Source organism: Camelina sativa, chromosome 8 (genome assembly GCF_030686135.1).
Source record: "Camelina sativa cultivar CO46 ecotype springtype chromosome 8, ASM3068613v1".
Classification (NCBI taxonomy): Eukaryota; Viridiplantae; Streptophyta; class Magnoliopsida; order Brassicales; family Brassicaceae; genus Camelina; species Camelina sativa.
In genome coordinates this window covers 6,814,824-6,835,137 of record NC_141887.1, presented here as the reverse complement: position 1 = coordinate 6,835,137, position 20,314 = coordinate 6,814,824, and the positions used below count along the sequence as shown (strand labels likewise).

At 37.3% G+C, this 20,314-nt stretch overlaps 4 protein-coding genes, 1 long non-coding RNA gene, 1 other non-coding gene and 2 pseudogenes across 10 annotated transcripts; 5 read left to right on the top strand and 3 right to left on the bottom strand.

Moving 5' to 3' along the window:
* The first annotated feature begins 471 nt into the window (after nucleotides 1–471).
* Nucleotides 472–3,476, top strand: LOC104709297 (cation/H(+) antiporter 9-like). 2 transcript variants are annotated; one of them, XM_087460488.1, is made up of 4 exons: nucleotides 472–747; nucleotides 852–1,327; nucleotides 1,694–2,196; nucleotides 2,302–3,476. In XM_087460488.1, exons 3-4 carry the CDS (start codon nucleotides 1,936–1,938, stop codon nucleotides 3,427–3,429), a joined length of 1,389 nt encoding a protein of 462 aa, XP_087316614.1. In that variant the 5' UTR covers nucleotides 472–747; nucleotides 852–1,327; nucleotides 1,694–1,935; the 3' UTR covers nucleotides 3,430–3,476. The 2 variants fall into 2 exon arrangements, with proteins under 2 accessions (XP_087316614.1, XP_087316613.1); XM_087460487.1 differs by lacking the exons at nucleotides 472–747; nucleotides 852–1,327 and having other exon boundaries at nucleotides 2,125–2,196.
* Nucleotides 500–1,355, top strand: LOC147939768 (cation/H(+) antiporter 9 pseudogene; annotated as a pseudogene).
* A 1,287-nt stretch (nucleotides 3,477–4,763) lies between the features above and the next one.
* On the top strand, nucleotides 4,764–5,147 carry LOC147939767 (uncharacterized). The gene has a single exon (XM_087461017.1). The coding sequence runs from the start codon at nucleotides 4,764–4,766 to the stop codon at nucleotides 5,145–5,147; it is 384 nt and encodes a 127-aa protein (XP_087317143.1).
* Nucleotides 5,148–6,289: 1,142 nt separating this feature from the next.
* Nucleotides 6,290–9,214, bottom strand: LOC104709296 (cation/H(+) antiporter 3-like). The gene is made up of 3 exons (XM_010425936.3): nucleotides 8,787–9,214; nucleotides 7,625–8,683; nucleotides 6,290–7,523 (listed from the first exon to the last, which is right to left on the bottom strand). Exons 1-3 carry the CDS (start codon nucleotides 9,051–9,053, stop codon nucleotides 6,402–6,404), a joined length of 2,448 nt encoding a protein of 815 aa, XP_010424238.2. The 5' UTR covers nucleotides 9,054–9,214; the 3' UTR covers nucleotides 6,290–6,401.
* A 1,692-nt stretch (nucleotides 9,215–10,906) lies between these two features.
* LOC104706591 (protein SENSITIVE TO PROTON RHIZOTOXICITY 2 pseudogene) lies at nucleotides 10,907–12,299 on the top strand (annotated as a pseudogene). The gene has a single exon (XR_015563395.1). The product of XR_015563395.1 is annotated as a protein SENSITIVE TO PROTON RHIZOTOXICITY 2 pseudogene (transcript).
* Nucleotides 12,300–13,015: 716 nt separating this feature from the next.
* On the top strand, nucleotides 13,016–13,795 carry LOC104706590 (histone H2B.10). The gene has a single exon (XM_010422785.3). It carries the CDS (start codon nucleotides 13,200–13,202, stop codon nucleotides 13,638–13,640), a length of 441 nt encoding a protein of 146 aa, XP_010421087.1. The 5' UTR covers nucleotides 13,016–13,199; the 3' UTR covers nucleotides 13,641–13,795.
* Nucleotides 13,796–13,811: 16 nt separating this feature from the next.
* Nucleotides 13,812–15,604, bottom strand: LOC104706589 (uncharacterized). Of its 3 annotated transcripts, none has more exons than XR_754460.3 (3): nucleotides 15,444–15,604; nucleotides 14,683–14,798; nucleotides 13,812–14,503 (listed from the first exon to the last, which is right to left on the bottom strand). It is a non-coding gene; the product is annotated as an uncharacterized LOC104706589 (long non-coding RNA). The 3 variants fall into 3 exon arrangements; XR_002032974.2 differs by having other exon boundaries at nucleotides 13,916–14,503; nucleotides 14,683–14,786; XR_002032973.2 differs by lacking the exon at nucleotides 15,444–15,604 and adding an exon at nucleotides 14,961–15,097 and having other exon boundaries at nucleotides 13,916–14,503.
* A 3,646-nt stretch (nucleotides 15,605–19,250) lies between these two features.
* LOC147939766 (small nucleolar RNA R71) lies at nucleotides 19,251–19,356 on the bottom strand. The gene has a single exon (XR_015564857.1). It is a non-coding gene; the product is annotated as a small nucleolar RNA R71 (small nucleolar RNA).
* Between the last annotated feature and the right edge of the window lie 958 nt (nucleotides 19,357–20,314).

Genomic DNA, 20,314 nt, shown 5'->3' with positions numbered 1-20,314 from the left:
ATGTTAAACTGCTAAAATGTTACGTTGTGATCGGTCAAAATCTCTCATGATCGGAGTCCCTTTTTTTTCGGAATGGAGCCTGATTTCTTAAGACCCTCAAAACTCGAAAAAATAACTTTGAATCCGGTCCATACAGAACCAACTCTGATAAAAACCTGATCGGTCAAGTTAACCGATATACAATTTTACATACTGTATGCTTTTTTTTTTTTTTTTGGTAAATATTTTTCACGTACATCTGGTATGCTAAATTTGTATAGCGTATCTATGTGTATTTTGTAGATTAGTACATCTACAGCTAAAACAGTCACACGTAACAAAACTATTTCAAAAACAACAAAAAGAAAACTTACCAACCATCAACAGAACAACAACCTTTTTTTTTTCGTTTCAAAAAAACAGTTACGTTGTTGAGTTTCTTTTTTTGTTAAGAAGGAAAAAAAAAACAAAAAATGGATCTTGACCAAATTTGACAAAAACAAATCTCTTGGTCATCATCATGACCGATTCTCAAGTACTACTTCATGCGCCTCGGCCGCCTCGTAGCAACGCTAAAGTTTGTTACGGAGCCACTTTTTTCAACATCTCTTCTTACGGAATCTTCGAAGAATATGAAACTCCGAATGTCATCTTCGGACATGCATTGCCTCTCCTTGAGATACAAATCATTCTTATCTTCGTTTCCATCGTCTTATGTCATATGTTATCAGACGTATTGGCATACCACAGTTCGTCTCGCACATGCTAGTAAGTTGAGGAAAATATTCACAAATGTCAATAGTCTTGTATTGCAACTACATGCCCATGGTTTCTTGTAATGTAAGTAACAGGTCTTTTGGTTTTTAAACTAGGCCGGTATTGTTTTGGGACCTCAGCTATTTGATCTGGTGGAGTTTTCATCAGATAGGTTATCGTTAGACGTCCCCGGATACGTCGCGTTGGAAGGTGTGGCCAGGTTTGGGTTGATAATGTTCACGTTCTTGATGGGCGTGAAGACCAACAAGAAGGCCGCATTTCAAACCGATAGGCGGACGATCATTATAGCGGTTTCAACCTTTCTCGTAACTATGATCAGCGGATTAGCCTTCAGAAACTTCCGTCTCGACAAGGTCGACCCTCTATATATGCCTTTGAGGCTGGCTCCAACAGAACGTACCGTGATTGCAGCGGTTCAAGCATTAACGCTGTTACCGGTCATAACCCACCTCGTATATGAGCTCAAGATTCCAAACTCGGAGCTAGGCCGCATTGCCATATCTATCGCCGCCATCAACGATCTCATTGGATTTATCACTCTGATATGCGTCTCCTATGTAGGAACATACAGGTACGCAAGACGTCTATATAATAACTAGCAATTCAAAAAAGATATACAAAAACTACTCGATTACCTCATTAAGTATACTCTTGTTGTAATCAAAGTCTAAAACTTATCAAAAAAATTGATCAACAAAATTTACAATTTAATTGTCTACGTTTGCATGACAGATTAATCTGTCTAGACGATCGCATGATATATAACATTTTTACAAAGAAAGTACCCAACTAATTATAATTAAAAAAAAATTAGAAGAAAATACATAATAAAAATAATATATAGTTGTTATCTAGACTATATAGACTATATAGATTAGTAACTTAGTATCTAACAATCTTTTGAACATTTGTTCTAATAGTTTGAAATGGTCCGCAGGTACGTATCGCCCAGCATTGCCAACCGTGATATGATTGCAATGATCATCTTAGTCCTTGTGATCCTATTCATTGTCAAGCCTACGGCACAACGAATAGTTGATATTACCCCAGAAGGCAAGCCCGTACCGAGGATGTACTTATACGCAACAATCATGACAGCAATCGCCGCTAGTATGTACTCAGAATTTTTCAACCAAATCCATGTTCTAGGAGCTTTTTTGGTTGGGATGGCGATCCCAGATGGTTACAAATATATTTTTCCCTATTTCAATCGCAGTCATGACGATGAAAGGTGACGTTTTAAGGGCATTATATTCGTTCGATGACATTTCCTTTAACATAGTTCTTGTGATTCTTACATCGGTCGTGAAATGGACGGCCACGTTTGTACCTTGCATGATCTGCAAGTTACCTATGAAAGAATCTGTTATCATTGCCACTATTATGAACTATAAGGGTTTTGTCGACTTATGCTTCCTCGATGGCGCTGTAAAAAAGAAGGTAAAATAATATTTATTAGAACCTAACCAAATTTACATGAATCTTCTATGTTGCTTGCATCATGGTTTTAAATTAATTGATAATTATTTTTTTATATATATACAGAATTTAACGCAAGCAACGTACACGTTCATGATTATTTACGTGCTATTGAATGCGGGAATTTTACCTACGATTGTGAAGGCACTATATGATCCAAAGAGGAAATATATTGGATACGTCAAGAGAGACATTATGCATCTGAAGTCGAACTCAGATCTCAAGATTCTAAGTTGTTTGCACAAACCAGACAATATTTCAGGCGCGATCTCGTTGCTTAAATTGATTTCTTTACCGCTAAACAACGAGAACAAAGACAGAAGAGTCATTGCTGTCACGACGTTATACCTAGTAAAACTCGCCGGACGTATGTTTCCAATCTTGATACCGCACGACAAGCGGTCTAAAGCACGATCGCTTCAAAACTCTTACATCCAAACAATGATGCTCGCGTTCAACGAGTTTCAACAAGAGAATTGGGAATCTTTGACTATTAATTCTTTCACAGCATACTCTCATGAGGATCTTATGGATCAAGACATTTGCAACCTTGCTTTAGACCAACTCACATCGATGATCATTGTCCCTTCTGGACGAAGATGGTCACCAAATGGATCATATGAATCAGAAGATATTATGATCAGACGTGTGAATGCTTCTCTCCTCGACCGAGCTCCATGTTCTATCGGTGTACTCAATTACCGAGGATATCATAAAGGTAAGAAAAGGACTAATAGTACCATTAACGTCGGTGTAATCTTCATTGGTGGTAAAGATGATCGTGAGGCGCTCTCGCTTGTGAAATGGATGAGACAGAATCCGACAGTATGTCTCACCGTGACACGATTTTTATCTGGTCAAGAACCAAATAAGTCCAAGAATTGGGATTACCTTATTGATGATGAGGTCTTGAATGATTTGAAAGCAACATACTCCACCGTCGAAAATTTTTCGTATGTGGAGAAGATAGTCACTGGTGGGCCCGCGGTAGCCACCACCGTTAGATTGGTGGCGAAAGATAACGATTTGGTGATTGTAGGGAGAGGTCATGACGACGAGTCAATGGATTTCACGGGATTGGCAGAGTGGATGGAGCTTCCAGAATTAGGAGTCATCGGAGATTTGCTTGCATCAAAAGATTTAAGAAGTAGGGTTTCTGTTTTAGTATTACAACAACAACAAAAACATGAATGAGTGTAACATATTTCAATGATCTCAACCAAAAATTATATTCACATTCATAGGTCAATGGTAGATATCTTTAATTGTGCGTGGACATAGATATATAAATGAGATTGGTTAATATACATTCATTTCAAAGGAGAAACTTTAGTTAGAAATTAAACTTATGAATAATTCCCAAAATAGTATCAATCTTATATAATAAAGTAACGTTTTTTTTAACAAGTTCTAAGAATTTGGCATTTGATACTCTCTTCTTTCAATATGTGTCATTATTTTCTTTAAATTTTTGAATCAAACAAATTAAATACAATTGGCTTTACATAATATACATTTTTTACATATTATTTTTTTACTGTCACATAATTTAATGCAAAATTATAAGTATAAAATAATTTGATGATCAAATAATCAGAAGATATACATTATAAGATGTTCAATTTTTCTTTATTTTTCTATATTAACATATGGGAAAAATATCATTTAAATTATGAATTTTCAAATTATGGCTATTTAAATCATGAACTTTATTGTCGGTCATTTAAAACATCAATTTTCATTGGCTAGCTCTTTTAAACATTAAATTTTGTTGACCAAGTCAAAAAATACATGATGTTAAATCTGATAATCGAGCAACTAACATACGTTACTCTGCCGTTAACACTCTCCGTTAGTGACAAAACTATGTCGTTTTGATGAAAAAATTTAGTTTCAGAAAATTTCATTTAAACCATGAACTTTTAAATTGAGACCATTTTAATCATTAACTTTCAAATATAGGTCGTCTAAACCATGAACTTTGTTTTCGGCTATTTAAAACATCAAATTTCATTGACTATGATTTTTTAATGACCTCTCCAAAAACAAAACTACTCTTATAGAAGGCTGCTCAGAATGCTCTCCTTGTTGGGGAGAACCTACTTACACGACCAGTGATTGATTCGATGAAATGCCCACACTACGAAGCGGAAGAATCAACCCTCCACCTCTTCTTCGAGTGCCCGTTTGCAAAACGCATTTGGGATATGGCCCCAGTGACGAACAGATTGAGAGTCGAGGATCTCACCTCACTTGAACAAGGCATCATCGAAGCCAACAAGCTGATCTGTCTACCACCTACAGGCATCAGAACCGGTCCTCTGTTCCCCTGGATCTTCAGGTCAATTTAGACCTCGCGGAACCAGAAAATCTTCAATAAAAAGATAACACAAGAGGAGGACGTTATGCAACTCTCAATCCACCGAGCTAAAGAGTGGCAAAGTGCCCAAATCCCATTATCTAAACTGAAACCTGACTTCCATCACGACTGGAACACTCAACAAACCCCATGTTTTCCGACATGCTTCATGGATGCTGCGTGGAAGGACGACGGCAAAGCAGGTTTGGGATGGATCTTCAAGGATACCAACGAACTCCCTAGATCTGTCGGTTCTGCTTCTATGTCGAACATAGGCTCACCTTTGACGACCGAAGCGTTGGCCACTCTTGCAGCACTAAGAGTGGCAATCGAACCAGATTTCAAGAACATTTCTTTCGCTTCAGACTCGTTTATACTAGTCCAAGCTCTCAATCGGAAACTCCAGCATAAGGAGCTTCACGAGATTTTCCATGATGTACTGATTTTATCTTCTAATTTTGTTTTCTGCTCCTTTGTTTACATTCCGCGCAATCAAAACAGTCAAGTTGATGCTTTAGCTAAGGAGGCTATGCCCCTTTGTACGAACCCCTAATTGAATGAAGAGTAAAGTATGTTTGTCCAAAAAAAAAAAAAAAAACCTCGCCACATATCATGATCAATGTTTTATTAATCTAACTTTGCCCATCATTGTATATGTCAATTATCAAGCATTTTGCATAGACCGCATGTATCGCGTCACGAGATTTAACATCTCTCTTCTTATAGTCGATCGATTATACAATCAAGCCATTGTTGTAACAGAAATAAATAATATATTTAAAAACTCAGCATTTTATCAACTTTTTGAATGAGGCAGGCAAAGTTCTTTACAATTTAATTTTGATTGTATGCAAACAGTCCATTCCATACTGCTTGACTCGATTATTTATCTATATTATATTTGCAGAACCTTTTTTTACCAAATGTACTATATCCACTTGTATATCTTGATGCTTTTTTGAAGTGAACACCCACCATTAACAACAAAATTGCAAAATTTCACGTGAACTTAATGAAATAAAACAAATAATATGCACAATTTATTTTATGGCCATTCAAGGTAAGATATTTTCACTTTTCACCAAAACTCATATACTACAACTAAGGGTGAAATTAGTAAAATCTTGTAAATTAATACTCGATAAATTAATACAAACGTAAAATAGTAAAATTATTCGGTCTCAAATAACAAACTTTGATAAGATAATGAAATATATAAATATTTAAAATTTCATGTACATATAGTATCATAAATTAATAATCATACAAGTTATATATACATATATATATATATATATATATATGTTGATATATTAATGTATGCTTTAGTGTGTAATTTATTATTTTGAATTTTTGTTAGAGCTTAATTATGACTATATAGTAATTATTAAGTTGTGTCTTTAAACTATAGTATTGTAGTATACTTTATAACTGTCATTGAAGTAGCCAAAACTTTCTATAATTTTTCATTTATTATATATGTATATAAATCATTTTCATTTTTGTAGTCTTATAAACTGGTAATCTGGTATATGATATTGGTTAGGTCATATATCAAAAAATTGAATTTATGTATATTATTTGTATAAGTGAGTTCGTATATAGTCTTTGTAATCTTTTTGTCGAAAATGTATTTTTGTAAGTATAAAATTTCAATGCTTGAAAATTTTATCGCCCTTGCGTATGGCTTGTGTATTTGCAAGAAGTTAAATTTGAATTTGCTAAGTAAATTTTTTTTTAAAAGAATCCCCTTCTTACAAATAAATTTCTAAGACTAATGAAAAGAATGGTACCAGTACTTATGAACCTAAATCATAAGCTGTTGTTGTTGTATTACCAAAACAGAAGCTTGACCATTAATATCATGTGAAGTCAATAGATCACCAACAACACCAAGCTCCTTAAACTCACTCCATTCCTCAAGCCCTTCTGTGAACACACTCGTCCTTCCTTTCCCTCTTCCCACTATGAACATATCAAAATCGTTTGAAAGCGACTTCAAGAAACCAGATGTCTCAGACGCGTCTTCAATTGCTTTCTCCGAGTAGAAAATGTCTACTAATGTGTTGCTCTTTACATCTCTAAGAAGTTCATCGTCAAGCATTTTATCCCACTCTGATTTTTCTCGTGCGTTCTCATCGGTGGTGATCATTCGGACAATTGTTACAGTGATTCTAGGGTCTCGAGCCATTCGTGCTGCAAGTGTCACTGCTTCTCTATCGTCTTTACCGCCTAGGAAGACCATACAGACATTGTATGTTGATAAGTTTGAAACAGCGTCATTAATGGTTCTTCGTCCAACACTGCTTCGGTACACAAAGATTCCGACAGAACATGGTGCAGCGTCAAGAACGCTCTTATTAAGGTTCATGATCATGCTACTGTTTGAGATGATAGCGGATCTGTCAGCGGACCAAGTCTGGTGAAAAGGAAGAAGTATGAGAGAAGTAGTGTTGTTGAGAGCAAGCATACAAATGTCTCCATGCATCGTATCGGGCATAGATATAGCCGTGAAGATGCTTACAAAGACCGATCCGTAGAACTCTTTGCGGAATTTTTCAAAAGAGACAAGTACATTGTTTGAATACGACGTCTCCTCTGTTTTGAGAGTTTGCAATTTGTGGGAAATGAAGATCGAATGGGCTTGTCCTACGAGCTCCAACAAGTGGAGGACATAGGTTGCAACAGGAGATTCCCTGGACGGGCAAGTAGCTTCAAGAAGATTGATCATTGGACGTATATCATCTGTTCTGTAAATGCAAGACAGAATGCTTAGTTCAGAGTTTGGTTTCAGGTGCTGCATATTCCGCTTCTCGTACCCTGCGTACATCCTCGCAGGATCATACAAGTACCGCAATATCGGAGGTATGATTGCGGAGTTCAACATTATGTAAAGACACGCGACAGTGAAGGTCTCGGGCCGAACAGACTGCAATGTTGAAAGCATGCATAAACATGAGATATATGGTTTTTGTATTGAAATATAATATGATTATGGAGGCGCATATGTGTTTGACTGTTTGTACATACCCCTCTTTGGAAGGCTAAGGCGTAGGCACCGAGCTCGAAGATGCCTTTAAAAGACATGATAAGAGATAGAGCGAAGCAGTCTTCCATTGGCATACGGTAGAACAAAGCAGGAACCGTAGTGAAGATGAATTTGACGACGAAAGATATTAATATGATGAGTATAATACCTTTGAGATCTTTCCAATGAAACAAAGCCGTGATATCGATCTCCGTGGAAGAAGAAGCAATGAAGAAGGGAATAAAAGTGCCGAATATAGCCGACTCAAACTTCTCAATGATCGCAGAACCTAAAGGAGGGCCATGAGGAACAGCAAGACCTAAGATGAAAGGTCCCATGAAAATAGATTGCTTGCACCAGTTCGCAAGAATGGCTGAACCAGAGACCATAACAATGACTGTAGTTAAGTATATTGGCTTGACGGGACGACCAGAAGGCGTTTGTTTAATAATGTAGAACATCAACGGTCTGAAAACATAGATTGCAACACAAACAAAGAGAACCACTATCCCTGCTCGCTTCAAAGGACGATCCCCTACAATAACATCTCCTATAAACACACTCCCGAGCCGTGTTTGGTCGTCCTTGAGCTCCTTCATGAAGATGAGAGCGGAAGCAAGAACCGAGGTGCTGAAATCACTAACCACAGCAGAAGATATCGCTAGACGACCGAGCTCTGAGTTCTGTAGCTTGAGCTCAAAAAGAAGGTTTCCAACGACAGGGAAAGACGAAAGGCATTGGATTGAATAAATCACAACATACTCTAATGAATTGAGAGTATGGTCTGATTTTTTCGTTCCAACGTCCCTTAAGTTTCCGAAAAAGATAACGGAACAAACCAACGTGGAAAGTAAAACAGAGGAGATCCCAATGGTGATAGCTTTTCTCCCCGTGGTTCGGACCAAACTCATGTCCATTTTAACTCCCATCAAGAACCAAAACATCATGTAAGAACAAGCAGCGGTGAGACTAAACACAATCTCTTTGTAATCTTCTGTAGAAAAAAATCGTCTCGCCGCTGAATTCTCCTTTAGGAAAGTCTTGCTTAAAAGAACACCAGTCTACAAAGATAACACAACACAAACAAATACCTCAAAATTTAGAATATATCCTTACAATATTAACAATATGGAAACGTTTTTGAGGTTTTCCAATAGTACTTACAAGCATATGAGAAGTGAAACGGATCATGCCGAGACGTTGGAGGAAGAAATGCAAGAATTGCCAAAGGAAAGAGATGATGAGAAATATCATCTGCAAGTGTGGAAACGTGTAACTCCAGAAATGAACATTGATGTTAGGATCTGAGAATTTTTCTTCAGGCCAAACACCATTGGAGCTAGGGTTGAGAGGTACGACGTCACAAATCATGGTTCCTTGTCTCCATGTGTCTCTCAGATAAAGCATCTTATCATCTCCAAAGTCCTCCATTGATGACAAAACCCTCAATGAAAGAGAATAAAAAAAAAAAAAAGGATTGCAAGAGCAATGTACGTGATCAAAGATGCATTACAATTTTATATAAATGTACGTGATCATCTGGGGTTTTGAAACCCTAAAATTAGCAAATCTATGAATGGGCAAAAGTAGCCAACAAGAAACAGGTTTCGACGACAACATAAATATATATTTATTATCAGGATTGTCTGATTACTGTTAGGTTTTTTTTACAGGTTACAACTTAATTCTGCTAATTTACAGGTAACTGAGCCAACTACAGCAAACAAATCCCAAAGGTGAAGAAGATAATTAAATAAATTAAGAACGCGATACCAAATTTTCTCCGGAAATCCAATGAAATTTCAGATTACAATGACGAGTGAACAATCACCTCCGATCTCGGCGTCAAGCTCTCGTCACATAAATAATTGTCTTGTGTAGCAAGCATATATAATTTTTCCAACATGAATTATGCTTTTATTTTTGTTTGCATCTAAACTTGAAAACTAAAGCGTTTGCATGACTCAAATAGAACTTTTTTTGGCACGTGAAATACATTATAGTTGTGCAGCAACGTATTTGTTTTAAACGAAAACGTTATTTAACGTGACATACAAAATAAAAGAAGAAAAAACGTTATTTAACGTGACATTTTTTTAATTCTTCCAAAAGCTCAAAATAAGTACTCATGCCAAAGTTAGCTGAAGAAAACAGCATGAATTACCCATGGTCACTTCAAAGAAGTTCCGATTAGTCTATCAATATAATTATACTTCTTCCCAAAAAAAAAAGAACACGCATGAGCAAAAGTTATTTAACATAATTGCAACTCATGCCGATTGCCACATTATTAACATTGCCTATAAGATCCAATCATATACGCACGCGTATCAATGTGTGTGTATGTAAGCAGATGAAGAGGAATGAATGTAGTCGCAGTTATATAATAAAGGATTAATGGAATGTAACATAATATATTGTGTGAGCTTGACAGTTATATGAATGTATATCCAAAGAATACATGAAGAAAAAGCCATGAAAAAACACTAACACTTGACTTAGGTTTATCATTATTTAACAACATTGGGATTGACCTTCTTCGTTTATTTTAAGGTATAGCTGACAAACTCTTCAAGGTTTTATTCGGGGGAGGTTATAAGTGGGGATGGTCTCTTTTGCTCTGTCGAGTTGACTTCCGAGTTAATCCTAATCACATCACATACTTGTATGATTCCATTTTAAAACCTAATGTAAGTAATTCATACATATGACATATGCATTTAGAGAGAGGAAATAAAACATCATTCATGACGACGAAAAGTTGTAGTCTAATTAATGGATTGTTTTACTATTGTCGCTTGCTTGCCACCATCCGAATGTATCAAAATCTGAATCGCATTTTGTCGACAAAAAAGAAAAAAAGACACCAATATAATTATAAATTTTATGTATGTATATTGTATATTTGTATTTCCAAAAATCAAGTTATAAACTAAATATAAACCCTTGAATATCTGAATTTAAATAAAAATTAGTATAATTTGACCGTTTAATATATCATGAATGTTTTTGCATCGATAAAAATGTCGTCCATTCAAAATTTAAAACTGCAGGGTTCATAATATTGTTAGGTTCACTAGTTTTTTTTTCAAATTTTTACCCAATTTAGTAATCATCCCGATTTTGTTTGATAATAAAATGAGCGAAGATACATTATTATATGCATGTGACACGTATTTGTTTGTGTGAATGTATGTCACGAGTATTTTATACGGTATAGGGTAGGGTGTCTTCTTCAAGGCAGAGTCTAGACCGTCTGGCATATCATATATATGAAACAAACATATCACAAAGAATATAGAGAAGCAACAAAATCAAAAGAAAATATAAGAACAGAACTCACAATAGATTCTTCATATATATACATAGATGACGAATCAAGACGAGCGTATTACAAATAACGGTGAAGGGTCAATGTCTAGCTTCTCCGGGACGACCACTAGTTCCTCAAAACAAATCTACCTTAATACCGTGACGGCGGCTGGGACGAAATCATTGGAAGAGGACGACGTTTCACTCTCTCTTCTATACAATCTATCTACCTTACAAGACAAAGTCCATCAGATCCAACCTCTAGTCAGCTTCTACATGATCTCTACTAATCACATTAACCAATCATCGGGGTCAACGTCTTTGGCCGTTGCTAACATCGGAAGTTTAGTTCAAGAGATCATCACGGCTGCATCTTCCATGTTGTTCGCTTGCCAACAACTCCACAACGGATCTAACAACGACAATGATATCCATAACGATCAAACCGCAGATGCAATGGTTTTGGATTTTTCCCGACAAGAAACGGACCCGGGTCGTGATTTTGTGCAAGAGTCGACAAACCTTTTTGGTGTCCAAGAAAGAGGGCAGATCTCGTTTCCCGACCAAAATCACAACTGGTATGGCACGGAAACCATAAACCCTAAAAGAGAACATCATCATTCAAAACCAAGACCCGGTAACTACGAGATATTGGAACTAGACGTAGCGGATCTATTAGCGAAATACACACATTACTGTCAGATTTGTGGGAAAGGGTTTAAGAGAGACGCGAATCTAAGGATGCACATGAGAGCGCATGGGGACGAGTACAAGACACGTGAGGCGTTGATCAGCTCAACGAGCCAAGACAAGAAAGGAGAATACTCGTTAAAGAAGCATTACTACTCGTGCCCTCAACAAGGGTGTAGATGGAACCAGAGGCACGAGAAGTTTCAGCCGTTGAAATCTGTGATTTGCGCCAAGAATCATTACAAGAGGAGTCATTGTCCTAAAATGTATATGTGCAGGAGGTGCAGTGTGAAGCATTTCTCGGTTCTGTCTGATCTTAGGACGCACGAGAAGCATTGTGGGAATATAAAGTGGGTTTGTTCTTGTGGGACTAAATTTTCTAGGAAAGACAAGCTTATGAGCCACGTTTCTTTGTTCTTGGGCCACGTACCGGCACATGGGTCATCCCAGCCGCCAACAATCACCTTAAGGTAAGGCCATAGGAAAGTTCGAGTTCTAAAGAGATTGACGTATATCAAAAAAATGACTAGTGCATTCAACCCTCTCTTTTTCATTCGTTTTTTTTTTCAGGAGTTTCTGTATCCTTTAAATTAATGTCACAAAGATAAAGTTGTATCCTTGTGTACTTTGTGTATTGACGTTAATATTACAAATGATTCTGATGGGTATAATGCATATACTATAGAGTTTCACCAGTCACAAAAATCTGTGGAATCATATCATTTATATTTAATATATACACAAACTATATACAGTATGTAGCTATACAAAATATAAATGAAAATCCCTTTCATTCATTTTGTGCATGTATTTTACATCTTCATTTTAACATATACGCTAGCAAAATTAGAAACTTAAAAAAAAAAAAAAACTAAACGACAGTGTATTTGCAGCTTGAACATTTATTATCTTTTTTCAAATATATCAGCAATAAGTTGATGATGTATTAAAAACACAAGTTTCATGATGAGTTTTAAGTACAAATCCAAGCCAAATTATGTATGCATTCATACAAATTAAAAAAATCATCAATTCATCATGTATATCTATCAAAATAACTAAAAAGCTGGTGATTTTTGAAGAATTTTAATTTTATGCACTACGATCTTCATTTCCATCATACTGTATAATGTTTAAATACGTAAATAACCTTTTTTTTTTTGGTCAAAAAATACGTAAATAGCCAAAAAAAATTGTTTTGAAGCGAATGAAATCGTAGCCGTAGATTGTTTAGACAGATCGAAATTAGCCACGTCAGCGATCCATGCCAAAAACTTTTTTCCCTCTTTGACATTGCCGCCTCACTAAACTTGTGGCGGATAACTATAATTTACAAAACTCGCGCACTAAAATAAAAAAAATAGATCCGAACCATCCATTCATCAAAACTCAACATCTAACAGCACTCTCATCGCCACGTCACCGATCCACGTTTAAGTACCATAACCAATCAGATCTCTTTTCTATTCTCCTATATAAAGCAAACAAAGACTCAACGTTTGAAGAATCAAATCAAAACCAAAACCAAAACCGCAAAATTCAAAATCTTTGAAAAGCTTTTTAACATTTGAAAAAATGGCCAAGGCAGATAAGAAACCAGCAGAGAAGAAACCGGCGGAGAAAGCTCCGGCGACCGAAACCGCGGCGGCGGCAGAGAAGAAACCAAAAGCCGGCAAGAAACTCCCCAAGGAGCCAGCCGTCGCCGGGGACAAGAAGATGAAGAAGAGATCGAAGAAGAACGTGGAGACATACAAGATCTACATCTTCAAGGTGCTTAAACAAGTCCACCCAGACATCGGGATCTCGAGCAAAGCCATGGGGATCATGAACAGTTTCATCAACGATATCTTCGAGAAGCTTGCTGGTGAGTCTTCGAAGCTTGCGAGGTACAACAAGAAGCCGACGATTACTTCCCGGGAGATTCAGACGGCGGTGAGACTTGTGTTGCCTGGAGAGTTGGCGAAACATGCTGTTTCTGAAGGGACTAAGGCTGTTACCAAGTTTACCAGTTCTTAGATTTTGTGGTTCTGTAATGTGGGGATGGAAGTAGGGGTTTTAATGCTTTTGGTTTGGGTATGTAATTTGGGAATTAGGGTTTCTCATTGTGGCACTGTTATGAAATTCTAATTAGCTATTTCAATGTTTTATTTCTCAGTTTCAATTCGTAAAAACCAGTCTTTGTGATTCTTTTAAGTTCATAAATATCTAAAACTTTGATAACAGCAGTTTCGTTTTGATAAGGTGCTTGAAAAGTTTCTTAGTAAATCCATGGAACATAAACAAAATCAAAAGGTTTCAAATTGAGTCTATTGCTTTTTGTTGCATCTGAACCAAATCGTATGCTTTGATTGTTGTTGTTCCATGGATTTGTTATAACCCTTCATCAAACATAACCCTTCATCAAACAACAACAACAACAAACAAAACTGTAATGAAGGGTTACATATTTACATCCCTTTCAAAACAAACAAAACTTTTGAGTCCGCACCATTTATATGTCATTTCGATATTACATCCCTCAAAACTTTTTTTTTTGACAATACAAAATCAAGTTTATGAAATCCGTTTCTTCAGTTACATTCAATGTTTAGGTTGGGAAAACTATCTTCTGATAAGTTACATGAAGCATAACAAAATTACATGGAGTGGGAGCACAAACTAAAGAACGATATTGTCTAGGAATAAAGATATCAAATGTTATACCAGCGGCTTACATTGAAAACTCCTGCTTAATTGTCTTGATTTGATCTGATCATTTTTTTGGATAAGTTCGATGGTCAGGACCAACATCGCGTGAACCTGTGTTGATGTAAGGTCCTCTAAAAGTTGCTTGAGGAGGTAATGGTTTTGTTGGATCAATTACTGGTTTTTTCGATGATCTGCAGCAACCAAAAAAGGAGAGAGAGAGAGAGAGAGAGAGAGAGAGAGAGAGAGAGAGAGAGAGAGAGAGAGAGAGAGAGAGAGAGGAAAAAGAGAATAATCATATCACAAAAAGATCAGAGAAGATGTAACTAACAGTTGAGAGAGAGAGAGAGAGCAAAAGAGGGTTGGTTCTTACGCCATGTAAAAGGGGAACGCTAACCCTGCAGACGCGAAAACAACCAGACCGGTGGCTACAATGATGTTACGTGATGGCGCCATTGTAATGATCTCGTTTTGACTCTGAAATCCAAACTAAAGAAGAGATCACAACTGGAATCAGTCTCAGACGACTACAATGAACTCTCAAATGCTCAAAACAAAACTATAACAAATGCAAAATCCAAGTGTCAGTCAACAAACAACAACAAGCTCTTCATAATCGATTTACATGAAACAAACAACATGAGACTCAACTTGTGTTTTTTTCTTCACAGCCAGGACAAGCTTTGCAACATGAGTTCCAAAACACCACTCGAGATAAACCAGATCAATCAGTTCTCAGTTATGATAAATTCAAGAAACACAAGTAAGAATCAGATATTTCCAATAAGTAAATTCTAATTCGATTTCACAGGTGGTTTTGCCAAAAAAAGTCACAATTAGTGAATCCTATAATATACTATCCACGAAAAGCCCTGAATCCAGTATCATCCCCCAAAACCTACAGTTTCTACTATAACACAAACCAATCCCACCGCTACCTACCATTACCCAATTCGAGATGTCCAGAATCAAGTGAAGAGAGGATCTGAGAGATTCCTAAAAAACCCAACAATCCGGTTACTGAAATTACGATTTCTACCAATCAATTCGAACAAAACCAAAAACTGAACGAGAACATAATGCAAGATCTAAAATTCATAATCACGAAGCGAACCAAGCGGAAGAGTATCTCACTCTGTAGATTGGGTGGGGATATGAGGAGGACGAGTCGACTCAGTGAAACATTTGGGAATTTGGGATTTGGTGCACCGAGTCTCCGAGTTGTTTGAACCGACGATTTGGACGTGACGATCTGGGAAATTTATATTGGGCCTATAGACAACTCAAAAATTGTTATGTCATAAACAAAACACTCACTTTTTATATTTGTCTGTTTGGACTTTGGATTAATAAATACAGTAAAATCTCTATCAATTAATATATATATTTTTTTTTGTGTTGACCAAGTGGCCCGTTCATTAGTTAAATTTTTAAATTTGTAGGAAACAAGATTCAATCCTATAAATTACTATTCTATAAATTAATAAACACTATAAATTAATAAATTTTACTGGTTCTATAAATAATTAACAAAATTCGATAAAATAATAAAATAATACTTACTCTGTTCCAAAATATAGGATGATTTAACTACATTACGCATATTAAAAAGTTTTTACTTTTAACAAGTTCAACCAATCAGAAACAATACTGCATAATATAAAATACTAAACTAATCTAAAAGTTGCATAAAACCTTGAAAACATCTTATATTATGAAACAAAAAACTTCTCTAAAACATCTTATATTTTGAAACGTAGGGAATATTTTTTGAAATCCCCATGTAAAATATAGTTCTAATAATATCATAAATTATTAATTATATACAATATATATACTGATATAATAATGTATGTTTCTCCCAAAGCTCATTTCTATAGAACAGTTGTAATGTTGTATTTTCAAACTATAATGATATCTCTAAAATATTTTATAACATATCATAAAAAATAATTAAATTTTAAGGTTTTTAATTTTTAAATATACATCATTTCCAATTTGATAATTTAACAGATTATTTAAATAGGAGAATTGATATTATTAGAATCTCCATAAGTGGGAAGAAAGGTCCACACCCTTTGAAGTAGACCTCGTACGCATAGAAAAATCCCGTCGTGGGTTGTTCCAGTGAAGTTATAGGGTTGGAAAATGTCAAATGAATTTTCTTGGGAATGCGGCAGAGCTCTTGCATCTGTGTCAAGAACATCAGGGTCTCGTTGTAGGGACCCGCAATGTCGCTGCTCCAACCACAAATCATGTCGGACGAAGAAAATTGTTTCTTCTTCTCTTGCATTGGACCCCGCTTTCGCCCTGATGAAGAGTTAGCTTTGGCAGGTGGGAAAGATTAGGAGTTGGAAGAAGAGATCGTCATGTTCGATTTCTCAAAGAAAGAAAAAAAGACAAGATACTCACGATTTGCTAAGAAATTCTCCGATTAAAGTTTGAGGTATTTCAAAAAGAGAAATAGGAAGGCAAGAGTCTCTCGCTTTATCTTGGAGAGAAACCGCCTCGAGAATCACTGGAAGAGGAATTTTTTTTTCTCGGAGGGCACAATAAATCCTGATATCCTTGGGATTTACCGAAGAGATCTAAAATAATTAAGGGATTCCAATTAAGGGGTTCGAATATGCATTTAATTCTGAAGTCCCCCGATCTTATTAGCTCACGAGACTTGGGGCATATATTGGACCTGGAACCCCCTCCAGCGGGTCCGAATTCTCGCTTAAAGGCCTGGATCGTTGATTCACATGCCAATATTTGAATATGTGTCATAAGCGGTTCGAGAAGATGAGGAGCTCGGAGTGAGGAAGGTCAGCTTGGAGTATTTGATATGTCTATATTTTGTTTCTCCTAAACATGTTTTTGTCATGCATTTAGTAAGGATAACTAATTGTTTTGCATAAATTTTTAGTCTCTTTTGTACACTTTGCATATTTAGGTAGTTCTTGCATTATCTTCGCATACATCGTGCATTTTGGACTATTTCAGGTATTTAGGAGACTTCGGAGTCGTGCCGATCGAGTCGCGCAGTCGTGCCGATCGAGTCGCGCAGTCGTGCCGTTCGAGTCGACTACCGTTCAAGTCGACGTCACTCCACTCGAGCCAACGCCATCACTCCACTCGAGCCAACGCCATCAATCACTCGAGCCATTACTCATTCGCACATGTCAAGAAGACGTTCCATCTTACACGCTTCAGGAGATTCCCAAACCGACTCCTCATCTTGTCGTTTTAAGTTTTAGGGATTTTATGTCTTTACTATAAATACGTTTTGTTAAGTCTTGGCGACATCATCTTAGTTTTTATCTCGTTTTCTTTTGTAAGGTTTCCCTAGCCACCAAAAACGTACTCTGATTTTGTATCCTGAGATCTTTGAACTTATTCAGTATTTTGATTTGATTCCTTCTACAAAGTTGTTCTTCACATTTTTACTTATCTAATAATGCTTGTTTCAATGTTTTCTGAGTTTGTATTGTTGATGATGATTTTCGGATCTGAGTAGTGCGTTAGTTTTTGAGGATGGGATAGATTAGGTGGAGGATCTTAGGATGTAGAGTGTTTAAGCGTTGATTGTATGATTCCCTTCTGGACTAGAGTAAGAAATACTAGTTTTTCTCTGATCAATTGGGATTAGGTTTGAGACATTTCCACACCCAAAAGGTGTTTGATGAAATGTCTGACCAACTAGTGCCAGAGACTTACGTTCCTAGCCTAAGAGATTAGTTGTCTAGGATGTTTGTTGATGTGAATGAACTTGTTTTTCATGCCATGCTTGATCATGTTCCTCTAGCGAGAGCTAGGTTTGGAAGTGGTTGAGTTTGAGTAGCTTTTGTCAAGAGATTGGATTAGCTAAGAAGTGATGTTCATTGTCTAGGGATAGATTGCTTGTGGCATGTTAAACACTCTGTAGACTAGGATACTCCACCGACGTCAATTACTCCCATCCTTAGGACTTCTTTCTTTCTGATTTTTATTACATTCCTGGAATTGTTTCGTTTCCTGCTTTTTAGTTCATGCTTAGACTCATTTATGTTTTTATTCATTTTCGCTTCTTGTCATGCATTCTCGTTTCTAGTTCTGTGACTCATTTCCGTTTTGCATTTTGATCATTCTAGGATTGTTACATAAAAACACTCTTTGAATTGGCTTAACTTGTGACTTCTTGATTGCATCTTGAGTGATAGTAAACTTTCCCAACTGGATTGACACCTTAAGTATTACAACGCATAAGGTTAATTGAGACCTACTAGGAGACACAAAAATCCTAGTATCAATTTGGCGCTGTTGCCATTTGGGATTCGTTTTGCTACATTTAAGATTTCAAGTTTTGCAAGATTAAGTTCTATTACACATATTGTTCTGAGTACTGATTTGTTTTGGTTGTCTACTTGTTTGTTTTGCATCTGAGGTACCTGCTGATCGCAACCTTGCATGCACACCAGATCCAGAGGGCATCAGAATCTCTTTCCTGTTATCGACGAAATCAATCGGTTGCAACGACCACGACAAGCTCATCAACTCACTGATCATCCCGCACCCGTCACTATGGAACAACTGAATGGACCACCTCCGGGACCGCGAAACATTGGTGCTGGGGATGCACCGAATACTCATACTCAGCATGCTGGAATCGTCCCTCCCGCTGTGCAGAACAACAACTTCGAAATCAAGGGCAGTATGATCTCCATGATCCAGGGAAACAAGTTTCATGGGCTACCTATGGAGGATCCGCTAGACCATTTGGACGAGTTTGACCGTCTATGCAGTCTCACCAAGATCAACGGCGTGAGTGAGGATGGTTACAAGTTGCGCCTCTTCCCATTCTCCCTGGAAGACAAAGCTCATCAATGGGAGAAAAACCTTCCCAAGGGATCAATCACCACTTGGGACGCCTGCAAGAAAGCCTTTTTGGCCAAGTTTTTCTCCAATTCCAGAACAGCACGTCTGAGGAATGAGATTTCCAGCTTTACTCAGAAGAGCTCAGAATCATTCTGTGAAGCCTGGGAGCGTTTCAAGGGTTACCACAGCCAGTGTCCACACCATGGTGTCAGCAATGAGTCATTACTGAGTACTCTCTACCGTGGTGTCCTTCCCAAAATACGCATGCTGCTTGACACTGCCTCTAACGATAACTTCCTGAACAAGGACGTAGATAAAGGTTGGCAACTGGTGGAGAATCTCGCTTAGTCTGACGGCAACTACAATGAGGATTATGACTGCACAGTTCACGGCGATGCTGGGTCTGAGGAGAAGTATAAGAAGGACCTCAAGAATGTAAATGAGAAGCTTGACCGTATCTTGCTGAGCCAGCAGAGGAGCGTCCACTTCGTATCTGAGGATGACCCTTTCCAAGTTCTTAATGGGGAGGGTGAGCAGAGTGAAGAGATCAGCTATGTCCAGAATCAGGGTGGATACAACAAAGGTTACAACCCCTACAAGACGAACCCCAATTTGTCTTACCGAAGTAACAATGTTTCTAATCCACAAGATCAGGTGTACCCACCTCAACAATAACAACAAGGTCAACAAAAACCTTTTGTGCCTTACAATCCGGGATTCGCTCCAAAACAACAGTTCCAGCAGGGTTACCAAGCTCCCTCAGGACCACCGCCAGGATTCCGCCCTCAACCAGTTCAGCCTACTCCAGCCCCAGATCAAGAAATGAAACAGATGATGCAACAACTTCTTCAGGGCCAAGCTAACTGTTCTATGGATACTGCTAAGAAGTTTGCTGACCTTAGTCAGAGGATGGAATGTTCATACAACGATCTAAACGTCAAATTCAAAGCTCTGAATTCGAAGATAAGGTACATGGAAGGCCAATCCGCTTCTACTTCTGCACCAAGGCCCGACCAATTCCCAGGTAAAGCTGTTCAGAACCCCAAGGAGTTCGCCAATGCCATTACACTGAGAAGTAGGAAAACATTGCCTCCCAGGCAAGGAGCTCCAGACGTCACTGAGGACAGTGCGGAATTAGCTGGGGAGGATTTTGATCAGGATGATGC